This window comes from Neomonachus schauinslandi, chromosome 9 (genome assembly GCF_002201575.2).
Source record: "Neomonachus schauinslandi chromosome 9, ASM220157v2, whole genome shotgun sequence".
Taxonomy (NCBI): Eukaryota; Metazoa; Chordata; class Mammalia; order Carnivora; family Phocidae; genus Neomonachus; species Neomonachus schauinslandi.
The window spans coordinates 23,976,057-23,996,465 of record NC_058411.1 but is presented as its reverse complement, the minus strand read 5'-3'; the positions used below and the strand labels follow the sequence as shown (position 1 = coordinate 23,996,465).

Sequence of the window (20,409 nt, the reverse complement as noted above, 5' to 3'; positions counted from 1 at the left end):
AGTCCTGACTGTCTCCAGGGGAAAAGCCTCTGCTGCAGACCCTCGAGGAGGCCTTCTGGGGGTCTGTCCGTCTGCTCCCTGCTCAGAAAGGGACAAAGGCTATGGGAAGGAGGCCGTCCCCCTTGGAAGACAGTCCCACCATCGTCCCTCACATTTGGAAGCTCGGTTGCTCTGGGTCTCTCACCTTGGGCGGCAGCCTGGTTTGGTAGCAACCTGGTCATGTGTGCGCTTGCCTCCCTGCTTTTTGTCTTGTGGGCCCAGGGCAGAGCCTACCATCAGGGCTGCAGAGCTGCAGCTTGGGCAGGGCCCAGTTTGGTGATGGGGAGGCACAGATGAAAGAAGGCCCGAGAGCCACACTGGGGATGGAACTCCGGGCTCTGCTGCTGGGTCTGGGATGGGGGAGGCAGCTGCTGCATCTGTAAGAGGGGAGGTGGGGAGAGGGGAGAGCGGGCCAGGCTGGGACTCAGAAGAGGGGAGGGGAGGAGAGGGAGGCCTGGGTGCAGGCTGAAGAGGATTTTGACAGATGAAAAGGCATGAGGGGTGGTGAGATTGTGGAATGGCCTGTGCAAAGGCTCGGGGGCAGAGGATGGCACAGGACATGACCGGTCACTAGGTTGGGGGACAGATGTTGACGTGGGGAGGGCAAGAGATGAAGCCAGCAGGCACCTGGGGTGCATCATGCCAGGCCTGCTGGCCCGGGTAGGATCTTGAATTTCATACTGAAGGCCCTGGCGACTTTTGGAAGGTTACCAGTGAAGGTTGTCCTCCTCTTCCGCTGTGGCCAGTGTCCTGCTCCTCCCCGGACCTGCACAGGCCTGTGGCCTTATCCAGTTGCTGCACTGAGATCTTATGCCTCCCAAGCCTCACTTGCTTCCTTCTCTCAATGGCTCCCCAATCTCTGCATGCCTGGGGCTTTCCAGGCCCCTGTGTGTGCATGAATTTGTTTCTAATCTCAGTGTCCTAGCCGGCTTACTGGAGCAGCTCCCGGGAGCCCAGACATGACCAGGCACCATGGTGGCCGTGTGGCCTGGCTGTGAGAAATAGCTGAGGCTCAGCCAGGGGTGGGAGTGGGGTGTTGTGAGCATGGGGGGTGGGGGGGAGGGCCACACTCAGGGCCCATAGCAGGCACTGGCTGCCTGGAGTTTTCTTCTCCCCCATGAGGAGTGTTTAGCAGTGTGTGTAGTGGGCAGCAGAGTTTAGTAGAAAGAGATTGGTTTTGGAATTGAAGACAGTGACTCGAACCCTAGATCTACCCACTATGTATTGGCTAAATAACCCTGGCAAGCCCCCTAACAGTTTTGGGCCTCAGTTCCCACATCTGTGTAATGGGGAAAATGATTGTGCCCCCTGCCCCCCACAAGGGCTCTTACCCTTGATATGTGTGTGAAAGGTTTCACGAGTTGTAAAGGACTGTGCATTTACTGGTGAGGATCTTTAGTACAGTGTGTGATGGACAAGATTTTGTTTCTTGGCAGCTTATATTCTATGCTGGTATGGTGAATCAACACCTCAACAGTAATGATTATGGAGAAGAGTATGTGAAAATTATAAATCAAGGACCTATTTGTGCTTGCATTATGCTGACAGGTCATTTGGCAACTTAAGTTTGATCCTCATTTTAATATGAAATTATTAGATGTCGGTAAAACATAAGATGATAAGAAACTCATACATACTTTGATGTTCACAACATTTATCATCTTTTAATGAGCACTGATAAATTGAATAAAGATGACTTTTTTTATTTCAAAGACTCAAGACTTCATATATACATGAAGTGTGACTAAAAAATGTAATTGATTTTTAAAATAAAACAATGTTCTGGAATTAGGTAGTAGTTATAGTTGTACAACTTGGTGGATATAGTACAAACCACTGAATTGTGTACTTTAAGATGGTGAATTTTTTGGTTTGGGAATTCTTTCTTTTTTTTTTTTTTAAAGATTTTATTTACTTATTTGACAGAGAGAGACAGCGAGAGAGGGAACACAAGCAGGGGGAGTGGGAGAGGGAAAAGCAGGCCTCCCTCAGAGCAGGGAGCCCGATGGGGGGCTCGATTCCAGGACCCTGGGATCATGACCTGAGCCGAAGGCAGACGCTTAACGACTGAGCCACCCAGGTGCCCCTGGGAATTCTTTCTTTCTTTTTTTTTTTTAATTTTTAAAATTTTATTATGTTATGTTAGTCACCATACATCATTAGTTTTTGATGTGGTAACCCACGATCCATTGTTTTCGTATAACACCCGAGTGCTCCATGCAGTATGTGGCCTCCTTAATACCCATCACCGGGCTAACCAATCCCCCCTCCCCACTCCCCTCTAAAACCCTGTTTGTTTCTCAGAGTCCATAGTCTTTCATGGTTCATCTTTCCCTCCGATTCCCCCCCGCCGACTTCATTTTTCCCTTCCTTCTCCTAATGTCCTCCATGCTATAAAAATAGAAAAGCATTTATTAAAGCAATAATTATGTTATTAAAAAATTTAGAGATTCAAGAAAAAGTCCCCATAATTTCACCAAATCAAACTCATTATGATTTTGATATACCTTCCTTTCTTTTTTTCAAAGATTTGTTAATTCATTTTGAGAGAGAGTGTTAGTGGGTGAGTGGGGGGAGGGGCAAAGTAGGGAGAGAATCTTTCAAGTAGACTCTCTTGCTTAGTGAGGAGCTGGACATGGGGCTCGATCCCACAACCCATGAGGTCACGACCTGAGGTGAAACCAAGAGTGGGACACTCAACTGACTGAGCCCCTCAGGCGCCCCTTGATATATGTTAACACTGTTCTGTAACATCCACAGTGTTCTATCAATATAATGAACTGTTTTTTTCACTTAACATGTTATCCTTAGCATTTTCCATGTTGTCATGTAGTCTATTTAAAATAGCTATTTTTTTTTAAAGATTTTATTTATTTATTTGACAGAGAGAGAGCGAGCATAAGTAGGGGGAGCAGCAGGGGCAGAGGGAGAAGGAGAAACAGACTCCTTGCTGAGCAGGAAATCCAATGCGAGGCTCGATCCCAGGACCCTGGGATCATGACCTGAGCTGAAGGCAGACGCTTAATGACCGTGCCACCCAGGCTCCCCTAAAATAGCTATTTAATGCTTCTTTGTGTGACTGTTACATGATTTACTTAGCTATTCCCTTTTCCCACTTTTAGGATGCACCTGCATATATTTTTTCTATTATAATTAACACTGTGCTGAACATCTTTGTACATAGACTATTTTCCATGTCTTAGATTATTTTCTTAGGAGAAATTTCTATTTCTATTTCTATATATGATATATATGAATCAGAACATTGCTGAGAGAAATTTTTAAAAAGGCCTAGTAAATGGAGAGATATATTATGTTCATGGGTAGAAAGACTCAATATTGCTAAGATGTCCATTCTCCCCAAATAAATCCATAGATTCATGGCAGTCCCAATCAAAATCCCAGCAGGCTCTTTTGTAGAAATTGACAAGTTGATCCTAAAGTTCATATGGGAATGCAGAAGGTTTTGGAGGCAGTGCTAGAAAGTAACACTGAAAAAGAAGAACAAAGTTAGAGGACAAATACTATTTGATTTCAAGACTTACTATAAACCTATAGTAGTCAAGACAGTGTGGGCTTGATATAAAGACAGACAGACTGATCTATGGAACCGGAAAGAGAGTCCAGAAATAGACTCACACATAGATGAACAATTAATTTTTCACAATGGGACAGAGGCAATTCAGTGTAGAAAGATCAGTCTGTCCAACAAACAGTACTGGAATTATTAGATATTCATATGCAGAATTAAATTAAACTTTGATCCATACCTCCTACTACTTGTGACAACTGATTCCACATAGATCACATACCCAAATGTAAAAACCTAAAACTATAAAACTTGTAGCAGAAAACATAGGAGAAAATGGCTATAGTTTGGGGTAGGCAAAGATTTCTTAGGTACAACACCAGAAGTATGATCCATAAAAGAAAAAGTGGTTAATTTTACTTCATCAAAATTAAAAACAACTTCTTTTTGGAAGATGTTGTTAAGAGAAAGGAAAGACAAGCTAAGACTGGGAAAAAATATTTGCAAATCATTTATCTGATAAAATACTTGTGTATGGAATATATGAAGAATTCCTGTAACTCAATTATAAGAAAACAACCCATTAAAAAATGGACAAAAGATTTGGACAGACATTTGACCAGAGAAGTAGAGATGGCAAGTAAGCATAGGAAAAGATGCTCAACATCATTAGTCTTTGGGAAATACAAATTTAAACCATAATGAAGTATCATTACGCATGTATGAGAATGACCAAAATGAGAGAGACTTCTTACACCAAGCATTGGGGGGATGTGGAGGAGCTCTCATATACTGTGGTGGGAATGTAAAATGCACAACCACTTTAGAAAACAGTTTAATTTCTTAAAAAGTTAAACATTTACCTGTCACACAATTTGACCATTACATTTCTGAGTATTTAGCCATATGTCCACGCAGAGATTTGTACATAAATGTGTACAGCAGTTTTATTGGTGCTCCAAAACTGGAAACAACCCAAATATACATCAACAGACGAATGAATAAACAAGTTGTGGTACATTCATACAGTAGAATACTATTCAGTAAGGGAAAGCAATAAACTGTTGATACATGCAGCAACAAAATGGATCTCAAAAAGTTATGTTGAGTGAAAAAGGCTAGCCCACCCCAAGAATAGTTATGAGCTGTATGATGTCATTTATATAAAATTCTAGAAAATTCTAGATTATACTGACAGCAGATCAGTGGTTGTTTGGGGATGGAAGGTATGTGGAGGGATGTCCCTTGACAAAGGGGCTTTGGGAGCTTTTGGGGAGTGGTGGATATGCTTACTTGCTTGATTATAGTGACAGTTTCATGTATGTATACATATATCAAAAACTATCAGGGACGCCTGGGTGGCTCAGTCAGTTAAGTGTCTGCCTTTGGCTCAGGTCATGATTCCGGGGTTCTGGGATTGGGCCCTGTGTTGGGCTTCCTGTTCAGTGGGGAACCTGCTTCTCCCACTCTCCCTCTGCCGCTCCTCCTGCTTGTGCTCTCTGTCAAATAAATAAATAAAATCTTAATGTATCAGATGGTACCTGTATAGTTTATCATGGGTCAAAATACCTCAGTGAGGCTGAGGTAACAATGATAGTAATGGACTGTGATCTATTGAAAAAAGTAGAAATCCATGAATCCAAAAGGACCAAAATAAACAGATGAATAAATTGAGAGTTTGATAAGATTTGGGAGTTCTTCCTTGCACAATACTTAATTATAAAGAGAAAACAGGTAACTTTGAGGAAGTCAGGTGGATAACTATCTTGATGAAGTGATCAAAATTAACATTGCCTGTAGGGAGACAAATCAAAATTGTGCACCACCTGATAGGATGTAATGAGAATAGAGCCTTTTATTAAATTGTTGGATTTGATTAGCTAAAATTTTTAAAAAAAATTTTATATCTATGTTCACAGTGAATATTGGTCTGTAGCTTTTATCCCCCCTTGTATTTAATGTTTGGTTTTGATAGTGGGGTAATGCTGGTCTCATAGAAAGAGTTGGGAAGTATTCTGTCTTCAGTTTTCTGGAAGAGTTTGAGTGGAATTGGTATTTTCTGCTTAAATGTTTGGTAGAATTCAGCTGTGACACAATTGAATTAGAATTGGGTAGAACTGGATAGAAGTTTTCTTGTCTGATATAAACATTGCCATTCCAGCTTTATTTTAATTAGTTTTGGCATTTATTTGAGAGCGAGAGCGAGGGAGAGTGAGCAAGCATGAGCAGGGGAAGGGGCAGAGGGAGAGGGAGAGAAAGAATCTTAAGCAGACTCCATGCCCAACACAGAGCCCAATATGGGCCTCGATCTCACAACCCTGAGATGATGCCCTGAGCCAAAATCCAGAGTAGGACACTTAACTGACTGAGCCACCCAGGCGCCCCAGGAGTCTTTCTTTCTTATCCAAATTGGCAATCTTTGGCTTTTAACTGGGGGTGTTTAGACCATTTATATTTAATGGGATTATTGTTATGGTTAGATTTATGTCTGTCATCTTGTTATTTGTTTTCTGTTTGTCCTATTAGCTCTTTATTTCTTGTTTCCTCTCATACTTTCTTTTGGGTTGAATATGTTTTATGGTTCTATTTTATTTCCTTTGTTGCTTTTTTGTTATTTTAGTGATTGTGTGAGTTTACAGCATACATTTTTAACTTGTCACATTCTGGCTTCTTGAGATTCTTGGATTAGTTTGTTGGTTTATAGTTTTTTTTTTTTTTTTAGAAAATCAAATTTGAAAAAATTTCAGCCATTATTTCTTTATATATTTTTTCTCTACCCTCTTCTATCTCCTTTCCTTTGGAGACTCCAACTACATGTTTACTAGGTTGCTTGAATTTGTCCCACAGACCACTGATCTCTTTCCATTTTTTTAAAAATTCTTTTTTTCTTTGTGTATTTCATTTGGAATAGTTTCTATTGCTAGGTCTTCAAGTTCACTAATCTTTTCTTCTACATTGTCTAATCTTCCATTAATCCCATCCAGTGTATTTTTTACATCACACATTACAGTTTCATCTCTAGAATTTTCATTTGGATCTCACTCTCTTTTTAAAAAAATATTGTTCTTGTTTCTGCTTAACTTTTGAACATATGAAGTACAGTTACAATAATGGTTTTAATGTTCTTCTCTACTAATTCTAATACGGGTTTCACTTCTGGGTTTTTTAAAATTATATTTTATTATTATTATTTTTAGTTCTGAGTTGGTTTTGATTGATTAGTTTTCCTCTCATTTTGTGTCATATTATTCTGCTTCCTTGCATACCCCAATTTCTTATTAGGTGCCAGCCAGACAGTGCACTTTTATCTTTTTGTGTGCTAGATATTTTTGTATTATTATAAATACTCTTTTTGTATTTTTTTTTTAAAGATTTTATTTATTTAGTTGAGAGAGAGAATGAGAGACAGAGAGCATGAGAGGGAGGAGGGTCAGAGGGAGAAGCAGACTCCCTGCTGAGCAGGGAGCCTGATGCGGGACTCAATCCTGGGACTCCAGGATCATGACCTGAGCCGAAGGCAGTTGCTTAACCAACTGAGCCACCCAGGCGCCCCATTATAAATACTCTTAAGCTTTGTTTTGGGACACACAGTACTTGGAAACAGTTTGTTTCTTTTCCATACCTTTCTTTTAATATTTGTTGGATGGAAATGGAGCAATATTTAGTTTGGAATATTCCTCATTACTGAGGCAAGCCCCTTCTGGGTATTATAACAAGTGCCTCAAGAATTTCAAGATTTTCCAATCTGGCTGGTGGAAATAGGTCCTATGTGAGCACTAGGTACTGTTAACCCTAGTCTTTTTGGGTTGTTCTCTCTGGACTCAAGTTGTTTTCTCATGTGCATGTACTGAATATGTGAGATGGATCCTCAACACATCTTCATTGCACTTTTTTTGTATAGCTCTCTCCTCTCCATTACTCTGTCCTGTGAACCCTAGTTGTTTTGGCCTTCTGGGACTCCCAGTTCCATCTCCTCAACTCAGGGAGTTCTCTGGGCACTTCCTGGGTTCCCTTTCCTGACGCTGGGCCTGGAAACTCTTAATGCAGTGAACTGGGACAATCATAGGGTTCACCTTGTTTGTTTCCCATTGCTCAGGAATCACTGTCCTTTGCTGCCTGGTGTCCAGTGCCTTAACAACCATTGTTTTATAAATCTGAAAAAAAATCAGCTGAACTTGTATGTTGTAGATGTTGAAGGAGGGATGATTAAAAAAAATTTCTTCCCCATTATTGACATAATACATATGAGTTTTAAGAAATTTGGAAAATACAGAAAAAGGTATGAAGAAGAAAAAATACTCTTGTGGTCTCACAGCCTAGAGGTACCACTGTTTATATTTCATAATGTTTCCTTTGGGTCTTGATTTTTTGACTAGAAGAATTAATCAAAAATCTTTGTTTTGGGGTCTGTCTCTTACTTCCTCTTTCATTGTCTCTCCCTTTTTTCCTGTGTCATGTGGGGTCTATATGTGTTTCTGTCTCTTTCCTCTTTGTGTCACAAACACCCCTAAACCCCATTGGAGATTACTGCACAGTTCTGATGGGGAGCCTTGTTGATTCAGCCTGACTTTGGTACCTTTCTGCTGAGTTTGGAGGCCAAAGCCCATGCTCCTGGGTATTTAGACATGAGTCAGGAATTGCCATCTTTGGGCCTTTGCTCCATCCCTCCCAATCAATAATTAATCAGCACTGAGTTGATCTTATTAGTTATTCACTGCCCCCTTCTCAAACCCCAAACCAAGCTGGCTAATAACAATGCTTTTAATTAATATGAGGCAGATTAAAACTCATTACAGCAAGGTTATTGGTAATGAGATAATCATAAGGTAAGTTATTGAGCTGGGAGTGAAAATGAAGTTGGAAGAGGGGCAGGGAGACCACACCAGCTGTTCCTACCCTATTTTGGCAGGGACAGAAGGGGGAATGTCAGGCCTCTGCAGTGAGGACATGCAGCCACACACCCAGTCAGCCAGTGAAACCAGGTGCTTGGTAAAGACAGCACTTGGGTCAGTGAGCAGATGGGTGGTCGGTGTTAGAGTAGTAGAAGAAGTAGGCAGGCCTTTGGGGCAGAGAACATAAAGTCAGTGTATTTAGTAGAATAATGCTCTCTTGCTATTTGCATTTCTTATGCATGGACGCTTGCCATTTAGATGACAGAGCATGGAATTAGCTATTGTTCCTATTAGATTGTGGTCCAGACTTGTTAGTCTGAACAAAGTATAGGGAGTGGATGGGCCTGGAGTGTTCTTTTTTTTTTTTTTTTTAATTTCATTTTTCTGGGAACACTGGATTTCCCCCCAACCCCCATCTTTTTTGATTCACATATTGAGCACTGACTGTGTGCTGAGCCCTGTGCTGAACTCTTTTTTATGCTTGCTTCATGTGACCATCCCAGGGACAGTTGCCACTGTTCTCCTCCCTTTACTGATGAAGAAAACAAAGCCCCAAAGTTAATGAACTTGTGCAAGGTTATATGACAAGTAAGTAGCAAAGTAGGATTTGAACCCAGGGCTTTTTGATTCCAAAGTCAATGCTGTTAATCATCATGTTTTATGACTCCTGTTGTATTCAAGACTGACTACGGCTTTCATTGTGCCTTTTAAATTGTATATACTTGATTCAGCTTCCATGGCCACCCCGGCACCAGGCTGATGTTCTCTCCAGCGCATATCATACCTGGGAGGTACTGGGCAGCTACCTTTATTGCCTGCCCTTGGTGATTCCAGCTCATGGGTGCACATCCACACCTCAGCCTGGATTGTAAGCTCCTTGCCCATGGAGACCATCCCCACAATGCTTGCATCCCCCACAGTGCGTGTACATAGAGAAATTCAGTTCATGCCTGCCCCCTGGCACATGGTTGAACACAACAACATCTTACCCTTTGCTGACTCTGGGACCTTGGGAATGTCACTGAACCTCTCTGAGTTTATTTTGTCATCCTTAAAGACACATATTAAGATCCATTTTACAGAGATATTAGGCAGGTTTAAAAACAGTAACAACTACCTATATTTTAGCTTTTATTGTAGCCCAGGAATAGCACTTAGAACAGGGCATTAAATAAATGATTATTTATTACAGTTGTTACTGATTTATAAGCCTGAGCTGTCTAGTATAGTAGCCACTAGCCGCATGTGATGATTTAAATCTAAATTATTTAAAATTAAATAAGATGAAGAACTCAGTTCCTCCGTCACACTAGCCACATTTCAAGTGTCCAGTGGCCACTGGTAGCTGGTGGCTGCTGAGTTATTGGACAGTGCAGATGCAGAATATTTCCATCACTGCAGCAGGCTCTGTTGGACGGAACTGGTATCAACTGACTTTCATTGGCCTGCGTGTCCTCCCTGGGGTCTAGGCCTATATAGGTGCAATGCCCAAAGATGTATAGCATGCAGGACTAGATTCAGGGGAATGCCAAGGTCCGGAGGTTCTGGAAGCTTTGCCTTTTCATTGAGCATACTCCTTGTCGGGGGGGAGGTTCCTGGGGGGAGAGAACTGTGGGATCCCTGTGGATAGTCCCTGCCACCAGCAGGTGCAGCCCCTTAAGGTATCAGATTAGGGAAGTGAATGCTGAAAGGGGGAGTTTTTACTAAGCTAGCAGTTTCTTGAAATTCTGAACGGGACCTGCCTTCTGATTCCCAAGGACAGTGAAGCCCTCGGAGCTGGAGCTGAAAAGGGACCCTGGAGATCAGCGGCCCTACTCTGTGCAGCATTTGTGTCTTAAGGCCTTAAAAGAACATTTAGAAGTTTTTGGTGAGTGGCAATATCCCTCACCTCTGTGTGTGTGTGTGTGTGTGTGTGTGTGTGTGTGAGAGAGAGAGAGAGAGAGAGAGAGAGAGTTTATTTAGAAGTTGGTTGAAGGTGACTGTGGGGCTTCTTTAGTTGAAATGTGGGTGCCATTTGCAGTAGATGCTGACTCAGCTTCATGGGTGGCGGTTTTGTGAGCATATAACCCATAGTCATCATCAATCTACATTTATGGCGCATGCACAGCTTGCCCACAGCATACAGGGGACACACATGGTCTCTGCCCCTACGGCTCATGTGCCAAGTGGCTGGTGAGTTGGGAGTCAACCAGCTTTCCTGGGCTTGTGTGATCAGAGAGGGCTCCCTGTAGTGTCCACACAATGTCTTGTAGGTGACCATAACTTTGTGCTTAGAGGTACCCTATGTAGGACTGGCTCCAGCCGCAGGTGAGGGGCAGTGGGCTGATGCTTTCATTCTTTCTTATTTTTTTTTTTTTTTCATCTTTCAACTAACATCCTCTAGGCTGGTGCTTTCTGAGGGCTGCCAGTGGCAGAGACAAATGCAGATATGAAGCCAGTCTAAAGAAAACGGTGGAGTAGGTCTTTAGCACGCAGATATGTGTTGCTGTATTGTCCTCTTGATCTGAAATGCCCTTCTTTTTATCCTAGTTTATTCAAATTTGATTTCAGGGACCAATCCTGTGTATCTATCGCGAACCAGTCACACCAATAATCTGACTGGGGAAAACATTTTATTTTTTTAATTTCTGAGATCTTTATTTCATGCTGATTATCATGTAAGTAAACTGCAGAACACACACTGTATTAAAAAGTTCAGCATGGAATCCAGTCTTTTATTTATTTATTTATTGACTATTTATTAAAGTTTTTATTTAAATTCCATTTAGTTAACATACAGTGTAATATTAGAGTTAGGTGTACAATATAGTGATTCAACACTTCCATACCTCACCCGGGGCTCATCACAGCAAGTGCACTCCTTAATCCCCGTCACCTGTTTCTCTCATCCCTCCCCCCCCCCACCTCTCCTCTGGGAACCATCAGTTCTCTATAGCTGAGTGTTTCTTGGTTTGCCTCTCTCTCTCTTTTTTTTCCCCCTTTGCTTATTTATTTTGTTTCTCAAATTCCACATATGAGTGAGATGATATGGTATTTGTCTTTCTCTGAGTGACTTACTTATTTTCCTTAGCATAATACTCTCTATCTCCATCCATGTTGTTGCAAATGGCAGGATTTCATTCTCTTTTATGGCTGAGTAATATTCATATATATGTGTATATATATATATATATATATATATATATATATATATATATATCACATCTTCTTTAGTCATTCATTATGGGCTGTTTCCATAATTTGGCTGGTGTAGACACTGCTGCCGTAAACACCAGGATGGGTGTATCCCTTTGAGTTAGTATTTTTGTATGCTTTGGGTAAATACCTACTAGTGTGATTGCTGGATCATAGGGTAGCTCTAGTTTTAACTTTCTGAGGAACCTCCATACTGTTTCCCAGAGTGGCTGCACCAGTTTGCATTCCCACCAACAGTGCAGGAGGGTTCAAGGGGGGAAAACTTAAGAGAACAGATTATTAACTGGTAAAAGTAAAGGGTCGTTAACTCCTAAAAGGAGTAAAAGAAGATCCTAGGGTGGAGAAGTAGTAAGCACATAAAGCAGACGCCCCGTCTGGGGCTGAGGGGTAGTGAGCCAGGACAGACCTCAGCTGAGGGCCTCCCGCCTGGGAGGCTGAGGTGGAGGTCTGCCCCATGGGGAGCAGACACACGGTGGAAGGCACGGTCCATGGGAGTGGCCTGCTGGGTGGCGGTGGAATTTGCAGGAGGGTGTGGCCCGGAGCTGTTGGATGGGAGCAGCCTGCTGGCTGGTCAGAACACTTGCCTGAGGGTGTGGGCCCGAGTTGGTCCATGAGAGGGACCTGCCTGGTAGTGGGGAAATTTAGTGAGAGGGGGCTGGTCTGGGAGGGCCACGAAGGGCACACCCCAAACCACCGGCCTGCTGGCTGCTGAGCTAAAATGGCACGTCGGCACCAGGAAGAGAGCCCCCTTGCCCTCTGTGGCCTCAGTGTTCCTCCAGAGCCAGCTGTTGACAAAGCCAAATAAGAAGCCATCTGACAGAGGAGAAATGTCAGTGTGCAGCCCCAGGGTCACAGCGCAGGGCGGAGAAAGGTGACTTGGAGCCCGGAGGCCATAGATCTGAGCACCACACAGCCACCTGCCCTCCTGTGAGCCAAGCCTCGCCTCTAATTCCAGCCCCCTTGTTTCTTGCATCTGAGCTTCTGCGGTTCTCAGTGTGATCCTGGTGTTGCGAGTCATTCTCTGCGTGCGAGCGGCTCGGTCACGTCTTCCCATGTGCTGGGGGTGGGGGGGTGGGGCACCTGGCCTGCTGTAAGTCCCAGTGAATACACAGTGGCTGAGGTCTTTACTGGGCAGGGAGGGGAAAGTGGGGTGTGTCCTCACCTCACCTTCCGGTCCTCTGCTTCCATGTGGTCTTGACTCCAGAGCAGCTTTGACGTGGGGGCTGAGCGTGCCTCCCTGGGGGAGAGGGCCGCTGGGTGCCAGCCGGACGTGGGCTGCAGTCTTGCTGTATCTCAGGACTGATGGGTTGTGGATGCCTGTCTGTTGCCTCTCATTCTGCCAGTGATTATGACCTCTCCTCCTCTGGGTTGGAATTTGGGGAATGATTATTTGAGCTCCAAGAAGTCATTTGTTCACACCAGCCTGGACCTTTGCTCTGGGAGGAAATGCCCAGTTCCGTGTTTGACCATGTGTGCCTTCTTTCTCACTTCCTTGAAACCAGGGCTTGAGCATGGCCTTGGCCAGCCACACCACTAATTTCCTGCCATCTGCCACTGGTCTGCTGAGTCCCCAGCTCCAGAGTCTTAAAGAGAATCTACCCCTTTCCCACAATCCTTTGACACATCTAAGAGCATGCTCTCTCTCTTAATTTCTTAGGATTAATGTCCTTCTTCCTGGTCCTCCTGTCAGGGAAAAAAAGACTCTCCGTGGCCCAGCTTGGACCAGGTATTTGCATCCAGGCTGGAGGACTCTGCCCAGGGGGATGGAGCATATGTGTATAGGGTTCCCCAAGAGTGCATTGGGGTGGGAGGCAGAGGCATCTAGCAGGGCCAGCCGGAGTTCAGGGCATCTCCTCTGCTGTGGTGGGGCAGGGGAGATGGGCTCCCTGGCTGCTGGGACAAGGGTGTTGAGGACTGTGGTGTTATCTTCTTAATTTCTAAAGGAACAGTTTTCTGTGTGGTTCACTTGGCAACTAATTGTATAGGATCTTTAACTGTTTCTTCCATCGTTGTTGCCAAAAGTTATTTAATTCCTCAGGTGGTTTATTGCCTCCAATATGTGCTTAATTATGTCAGTATCTTCCATAACACTTAAGAGACTGTAAGTCTGTTGTAGATGTTTACCCCCTCTTGGTTGATTTTGTGGGTGGAAGGGGTCCCACAGGGCACTGGGCTCCCTTTCCTTCTCTCTGTGCTCATGGCCCCATCCTGCCTCAGAAGCTGTAGCTCCAGGAGGGCAGGACCCTCACAGTTCCAGGACCCTCGGCTGAGCTGGAGTGATACCTGGGGGCTACACAGCCTGGGGCCTAAGGGGGGCCATCTCCCAGCTCTTCAAGGACAGAGGGCATCAGGCTGCAAGTTAAGGCTGCCCTGTCCTAGGCGACCCACCCAGCTGCCTGTTCCATGCACCTGACATTTCCCAGTAAACTTTTCTTCCAGTTAAGAGGAGATCCCTGTGAAAGTGTGCTGAGTTAAAAGAGCCGCAGGTTTGGAGCATTTTCTAGACCTCCTTTTCTAGACCTCCTTTGATCTTTATGAGCTATTTCTTCATAAGCACAACATCTGAGTTTCTTATTTTTATTTTTATTTTTTTTTATTTTTTTATTTTTTATTTTTATTTTTTTTAAGATTTTATTTATTTATTTGACAGAGAGAGACACAGTGAGAGAGAGAACACAAGCAGGGGGAGTGGGAGGAGAGGGAGAAGCAGGCCCCCCACAGAGCAGGGAGCCCGATGTGGGGCTTGATCCCAGGACCCCGGGATCATGACCTGAGCCGAAGGCAGACACTTAAGCAACTGAGCCACCCAGGTGCCCCTGAGTTTCTTATTTTTAAAGATACCAGTACCTGACTCCCTGAGCTGCTGTAAGGATTCAAAGAAATGATGCACATGACCATGATTTAGAAACTGTAGACCTCTAAGCAGATAGTGTTATTAGTGTATCTGAGGCTTGGGTGGCACGTACTTTTACTCTGTGCACCCTCAACTGAATCATTAGTAGATTAGATTTGGTTAAAAGCCTTGAACGAGTGCTCTGGTTCCTGGGCCGGGTGACTTTTGATGGGAAGAAGACCAGAAGCATGGGAGCATCGGGCGTCTGAGGAGGCCAGCCTCCGGCTGAGGCTGGGATCGACTGCTCTAGGTCCCAAGACTGGAGGAGAGCACTGAAGCAGAAGGCGAGTGAAGGTGCGTGCGTGCGTGCGTGCGTGCGTGCGTGTGTGTGTGTGTACACGTACTCTGGGGAGCAAATCAGGGTTTTCCGGCAGAGGGGGCAGGAAGAGGGAACGATGTCCAGTGGACAGCGGGCGCTCACACCTCTCTGGCGCTGGCCTGTCTCCCTGCAGGTGCACCTCCGTTCTGCCAGGCGTCTCTGTGAGCTGTGCTGTGCCAACCGGGGCACTTTCATCAAGGTGGGCCAGCACCTGGGGGCCCTGGACTACCTGCTGCCGGAGGAGTACACCAGCACGCTGAAGGTGCTCCACAGCCAGGCCCCGCAGAGCAGCATACAAGAGGTCCGCCAGGTCATCCGTGAGGACCTGGGCCAGGAGGTGGGTAGCTGCCAGGGCCAGGACGGCTGGGTCCTGGGCTGCCGTGTTCTCGAAGGGCCTGGCAGAGCTCTCGCTGCTGGGGGGCTGGGGCTCCGCCGCTGGAGCGGAAATGTACTTCCCGGCAACTCTCAGTAGTGAAGTCAAAGGGGTTACAAGGCGCCTCAGTGGCCCTGCATAAAAAAGATGACTTGAACCATCTGAAATAGTTGATATGCGATTGCTATTGTTCTGCAATGTGATGGGATCCATAGGGTCCAACCTAATAACATCTGTCAATTATTGAGGCTTTACTGTGTAAGAACAGCTGTACTGTGCCCCCTGCATTATCTCACCTCCCCCTCAGGGTAAACGTGGGAGGTAGGGACTGTTATTTACCCCATTTTGCAGATGAGGGATAAAGGCTTAGGTGGAGGAGATTCAGCGAAGGGTAAACCCAATTTAGGGCTGGAGGCCAGGAGGAGCAGGGTTAGGATGGAGGGACCCCAGGCGGAGGGGACAGGATTGGCACAGCACAGGCCCGTGCGTGGCTTTGCTTCTTGCCAAGACTATGGGCCTCCTGCTTCCTATAGCACAAGATTCACCCCCAAATTAAAACTAAATAAATCACTGTAATAACAGTGCGAAGTGCATCATTGCTGGCATGTGGCAGCTCAGTGGGGGCGGATGCAAGGGAAGGAAGGCAGCAGATTAACCCTTGGAGGCCAGCTTGTCTGTGGAGAGCCTTAGGGGGAGGCAAGAGCTGGTCAGTGGCCCCCTCTAAGTCAGGGTGGAGTGAGATGAGAAGTTTGGGGTGTCAGCTTCATGGTGGGGCCCACCCAGCTGGCCAAAGGATGTTTGGGGTCAAAAGATTTCATCTGCATCTTCAGGGCCTCTTCTCTCGTCCCCCTGGCCATGTAGTCCTGAGCTTGTCTCGAGCCCTCAGAGAAGGGAGGCTAATGTCAAGGTCACGGTTCTGAGGGGGCGTCCTTCACAGCTGGGAAGCTCAGCAACCTCAGGTTTCTTAGCCCGGCCCCCACAGGCACACACTTGAACTCTTTGCTCTCCCTCCTGCTTCCTCCTCCCTCCCGGGAAGATGGCATTTGTTCTCTGGTGACACACTTTCTCAGTCTGTGGGTGGAGGGAGGGGAAAGGGGCTGCGTGGGAAGCAGGGTAGGTGGGTGTGGGGGTGTGAAGGCGGGGAAAGTCACTCACTCTGCACTTCCCTCCTCCTCCCGCCTCTCCCATGACACTGATGGGGAGCAGCTCTCCCCGCCAGGAAGAGGTCTGAGCAGATCCCACTGATTGTGGGCTCCACACCGGCCCTGGGACCCTCCGTGGAAAGCTCTGTTTCATCCCTGGTTTCAGGAATGTGGTTAAAGGGGGCCGAGACTGTCATGTATCACCATCTGCTGGATGGGTTCAAGTCCTCGGATGGGCTCTGAAGACCCCTGGAGCTCAAAGACTGCGTAGCTGCCCCTAAATCTCAGACTGAAAGAGCAGGGAGGGTGGCTAGAGGGAGCTCGAGCTGGTGTGTTGGGGCTGCACTGGTTGATTGCATCTGTGCCTCTTGAGGACCCTTCCCATCAGCAGAGGCCTTACAGGGTCACTGGTGTCCTCACACCAGTCCCTGTCCCAGGCAGATGGGGCTGGCCCTGAGGGGTGTCCCCAGCAGGGTGTGGGAGATGAGAGTGAGCTTGCATCTCTCCTGAGCCCCATGATTTACATGTGGCTCTGAATCCGTGCGAATCCCTGTACAACAGCCAGTGCAATAAGCATGGAGGGAGAGCGAGTAGAGGGGCACTGTCGTGGCATAGGGGTGTGTGTGGCTGGGGTGGGGGTGGGGCCGCAAAGCTAAGGGAGAAGGGTGTGAGCGACAGGACGAGGCCTCGGATCTTCTGACTGCCAGCCTAGTGCTTTGTCTCCTATGTAACAGAGCTCCTGTTTGGCAGAAATCGTTTGGAAATCTATTTTCTGTGTCTGTATGTCTGTGTCTTGGAAGTTTCTCAGCTAGTATTACCAGAAAGAAGCTTGCTTTTTTTTCCTTTTATTTTAAATGCTAGGCTTAAGTCCTGAAGGACAGGATCTGGGAAGCAGTTAGCAGCCCGAACTCTAGGAGGTGGGTGTCATTTCTGGTGACTCCAAAGTGACCTGGGTCTGGAGAGGGTTGGAAATGGTCTCCACCTTGGTCCCCTAACTGCCCTTGGGACTGTAGGTCCAGGTGCAGTGCCGACCATAGCCAGCAGATGGCGCCGGAGCTTGAGTGTCAGGGAAGGATGCCGAAGACTTGGCCCTTTCCAGGAGAGGGCAGCCCTGACTGGCTGAGGCTTGAGTTCTTTCTTCTGGTCATGGTTCATGCCGTGGAAGGAACCCAGGCTGACACCTTTGCACCCTGAATGGGGCAAACATAGGCCTAAGCCATGAGGTTATTGACCACCTTGGTCCCCAGGAGTTCTTGGCTCCCTGCTGGAGGACCTGGCAGGGTTCTGACCGCCAGCCCATCCTTACACATTCCTCTTCTGGACTAGGAGTCCTCAGAGGCCCCCTGCAGGCATGAGCAGCCTGTAGTTCTGTGTTTTGATACCTGTTCCTTCATTTTCCTTTCCTTCTCTCTCGTTGTTGTCCAAGCAGCTGGTATTTAGTGAGGAAGGCACAGTGCTAGAAGCTTTGGGTTTAGCCAAGGATGGGTAAGACCTCATTCCAGCCCTTGTAGTGTGGGGTCATTGGGAGGTACACATCACTGTGGTAGCTGGCCATGTACATGCCCACAGGGTTTACAGGAAAGAGAGAGGGAGAGAGACGGGGAGAGAGGTTACTTTTGGGTGGGTGGAGGCTGTCTGAAGCAGATGGCATCTGACCCAGGCTCTCAAGGATGGCTGGGATTGGAGGAAGCAGAGGTTGCAGGAGGGGACTTCTGATTGGTGAGATGGGCTAAGCAAAGGTACAGGCACGGGAAAGCATAAGGTACAGAGATTGCATGGTGATAGTCTTCTTAACTAGCATGTGGGGTTCAGGTTGGTGAATAGTGGAGCTGAGGTTGCAAAGTTGGTGCTGAGGTCACACTATGAAGGGCCTCGAGTGTTTTTTTCATAACATGAGCCTGAGGGAGAGAGGAGAACTTAGAGAGGGACCCAAGCAAAGAAGGATGGAGTGGGGCCAGATTTTCTTGGCGAGGTGGGAGATGAGGACATCTTTCCCAGGTGGGGAAAGGGAAGGTGGGAGGTTTGAGGTGGGTAGAAAGCTTGGGGAGGGGAGTTATAGTGGGACTTAGGAAGAGATGATAGAATTGTCAGCTGCACTGGTACAGTTATTGGTGGTCATGGACCTACTCACATCCCTTGTCCCACCCCCTCCTTAACACACACACACATACACACACACACAGTCTGATCTCATTACAATATATTTCAGTAAATGATCCAGTTTTGCTTTTGGTTTTGGAATATACTTGAATCAGATTAAGGTTCTTTCTAGCTCTAAAATTGTATGAAAAACTGAAGGAAGTGAGGTCAGGTGCCAGAGTGATGCACAGAAATACCTTTGTTAGGGGCACCGCTTGTACTGGTGTTGGGGGATTGGGGTTTGGCTTGTGTACTCTGAAATATGTTGGGTTTTTTTTTTTTAACTGCAGTATTTTATTAATTTCTGACTTTCTAAATTATTTATTTTAGAGAGAGAGAGTGTGTGCACATGTGCAGGGGGGAGGGGCAGATTGAGAGAGAATCTCAAGCAGACTCCACACTGAGTGTGGAGCCCAATGCGGGGCTCGATCTCAAGACCCCGAGATCACAATCTGAGCTGAAACCAAGAGTTAGATGCTCAACCGACTGTGCCACCCAGATGCCCCTCTGAAACATGATTTATCATATCAGTCTTCAAGTCAAATCAAGTCTGATCTAGACTTGAACTTGTTCTGTAACTTCCTATAGTACCCGGGGACACATGCTGTGTGTCACAGGAGATCCATGTTCTTGATGGACCATCTGACCAGAGTGGCCATTGGAACATGGAAGAGAACCACTGTGCATCAGGTGGGAGAATGCACACCTTGTGGTTTCTTATGGACCTACAGGTACAGGTGGAGGGTAACATTGTTGTCTTGCTTTAAAGGCTCAAGTTATAAGCAAAAGTTCAGGAAAGAGATAAAGAAACTTTTCCCCCAGGAACCTCTGTCATTTATTAAGGTTGGGTGGGGGGTGGCAGAGAGAAGGCACTCTTGGCTTGAGGACCAGCAGGAGCAGAAGTAGAAGGCAGGGAGGTGAGGTAGGAGAACGCCTGGCCCATATGAGGGCTTCCTGGTGGTGGGGGCACCAGGTGGGGGCAGTGCAGACCCTGGACAGAGATTGGAGCAGGGGCTTCCATGGAGGCCTCAGGGCTGGGTGAGGGGGCGCTGGGCATGGATGGGGGATGGCAAACTCTGGGCTGATCCTTGTCATTTCTGCATGCCTGCATGTAGAACCTCTGCTGGTACCTGGAGAACTGTGTGAAAAGCAGGAAAAGGCACCCACTCTGGGCACCCCTTCCTGCAGGTGGCAGCTCTGCCAGGGCTGGATTTCCTTCTTCTATTAGTCAGGGTTCTCCAGAGAAACAGTCAATAGGGTGTGTGTGTGTGTGTGTGTGTGTGTGTGTGTGTAAAATAAGTAAAAAGATTGATTGGTTTTAAGGAATTGGCTTATGCAGTTGTGGAGGCTGGTAAATCTTGCATCTTTGGTGTGAGTGGGGAGGCATCTGGTTGGAGATCCAGGAAGAGCCGATATTGCAGTTTGAGTCTAAAGGCTGTCTGCTGGCAGAATTCCCTGTTGCTCCAGGAGGTCAGTCTTGTTCTAGTCAGGCCTTCAACTGATTGGATGAGGCCCACCCACGTTATAGCGGGCCATCTGCTTTACTCAAAGTCTACTGATTTTTTTTTTAATTTTTTTTTCAAAGATTTTATTTATTTATTTGACAGAGAGAGATACAGTGAGAGAGGGAACACAAGCAGGGGGAGTGGGGGAGGGAGAAGCAGGCTTCCCGCTGAGCAGGGAGCCCGGTGCGGGGCTTGATCCCAAGACCCTGGGATCATGACCTGAGCCAAAGGCAGACGCTTAACGACTGAGCCACCCAGGCGCCCCCAAAGTCTACTGATTTTTTTAAAAGATTTATTTATTTATTTTAGAGGGAGAGAGAGTGTGTGTGCACGTGAGTGGGGGGAGAGGCAGAGAGAGAGAATCCTCAGGCAGTATCCCTGCT

At 46.3% G+C, this 20,409-nt stretch overlaps 1 protein-coding gene across 1 annotated transcript in view; it reads left to right on the top strand.

The window, feature by feature from the left end:
- The window catches only part of ADCK1 (aarF domain containing kinase 1), a 115,878-nt gene that overhangs the window by 31,434 nt on the left and 64,035 nt on the right, over positions 1-20,409 (top strand). Inside the window, exon 4 of the mRNA XM_021679913.2 lies at positions 15,001-15,204. Within this exon, the coding sequence (XP_021535588.2) occupies positions 15,001-15,204 (204 nt within the window). The remainder of the gene's footprint in view (positions 1-15,000; positions 15,205-20,409) is intronic.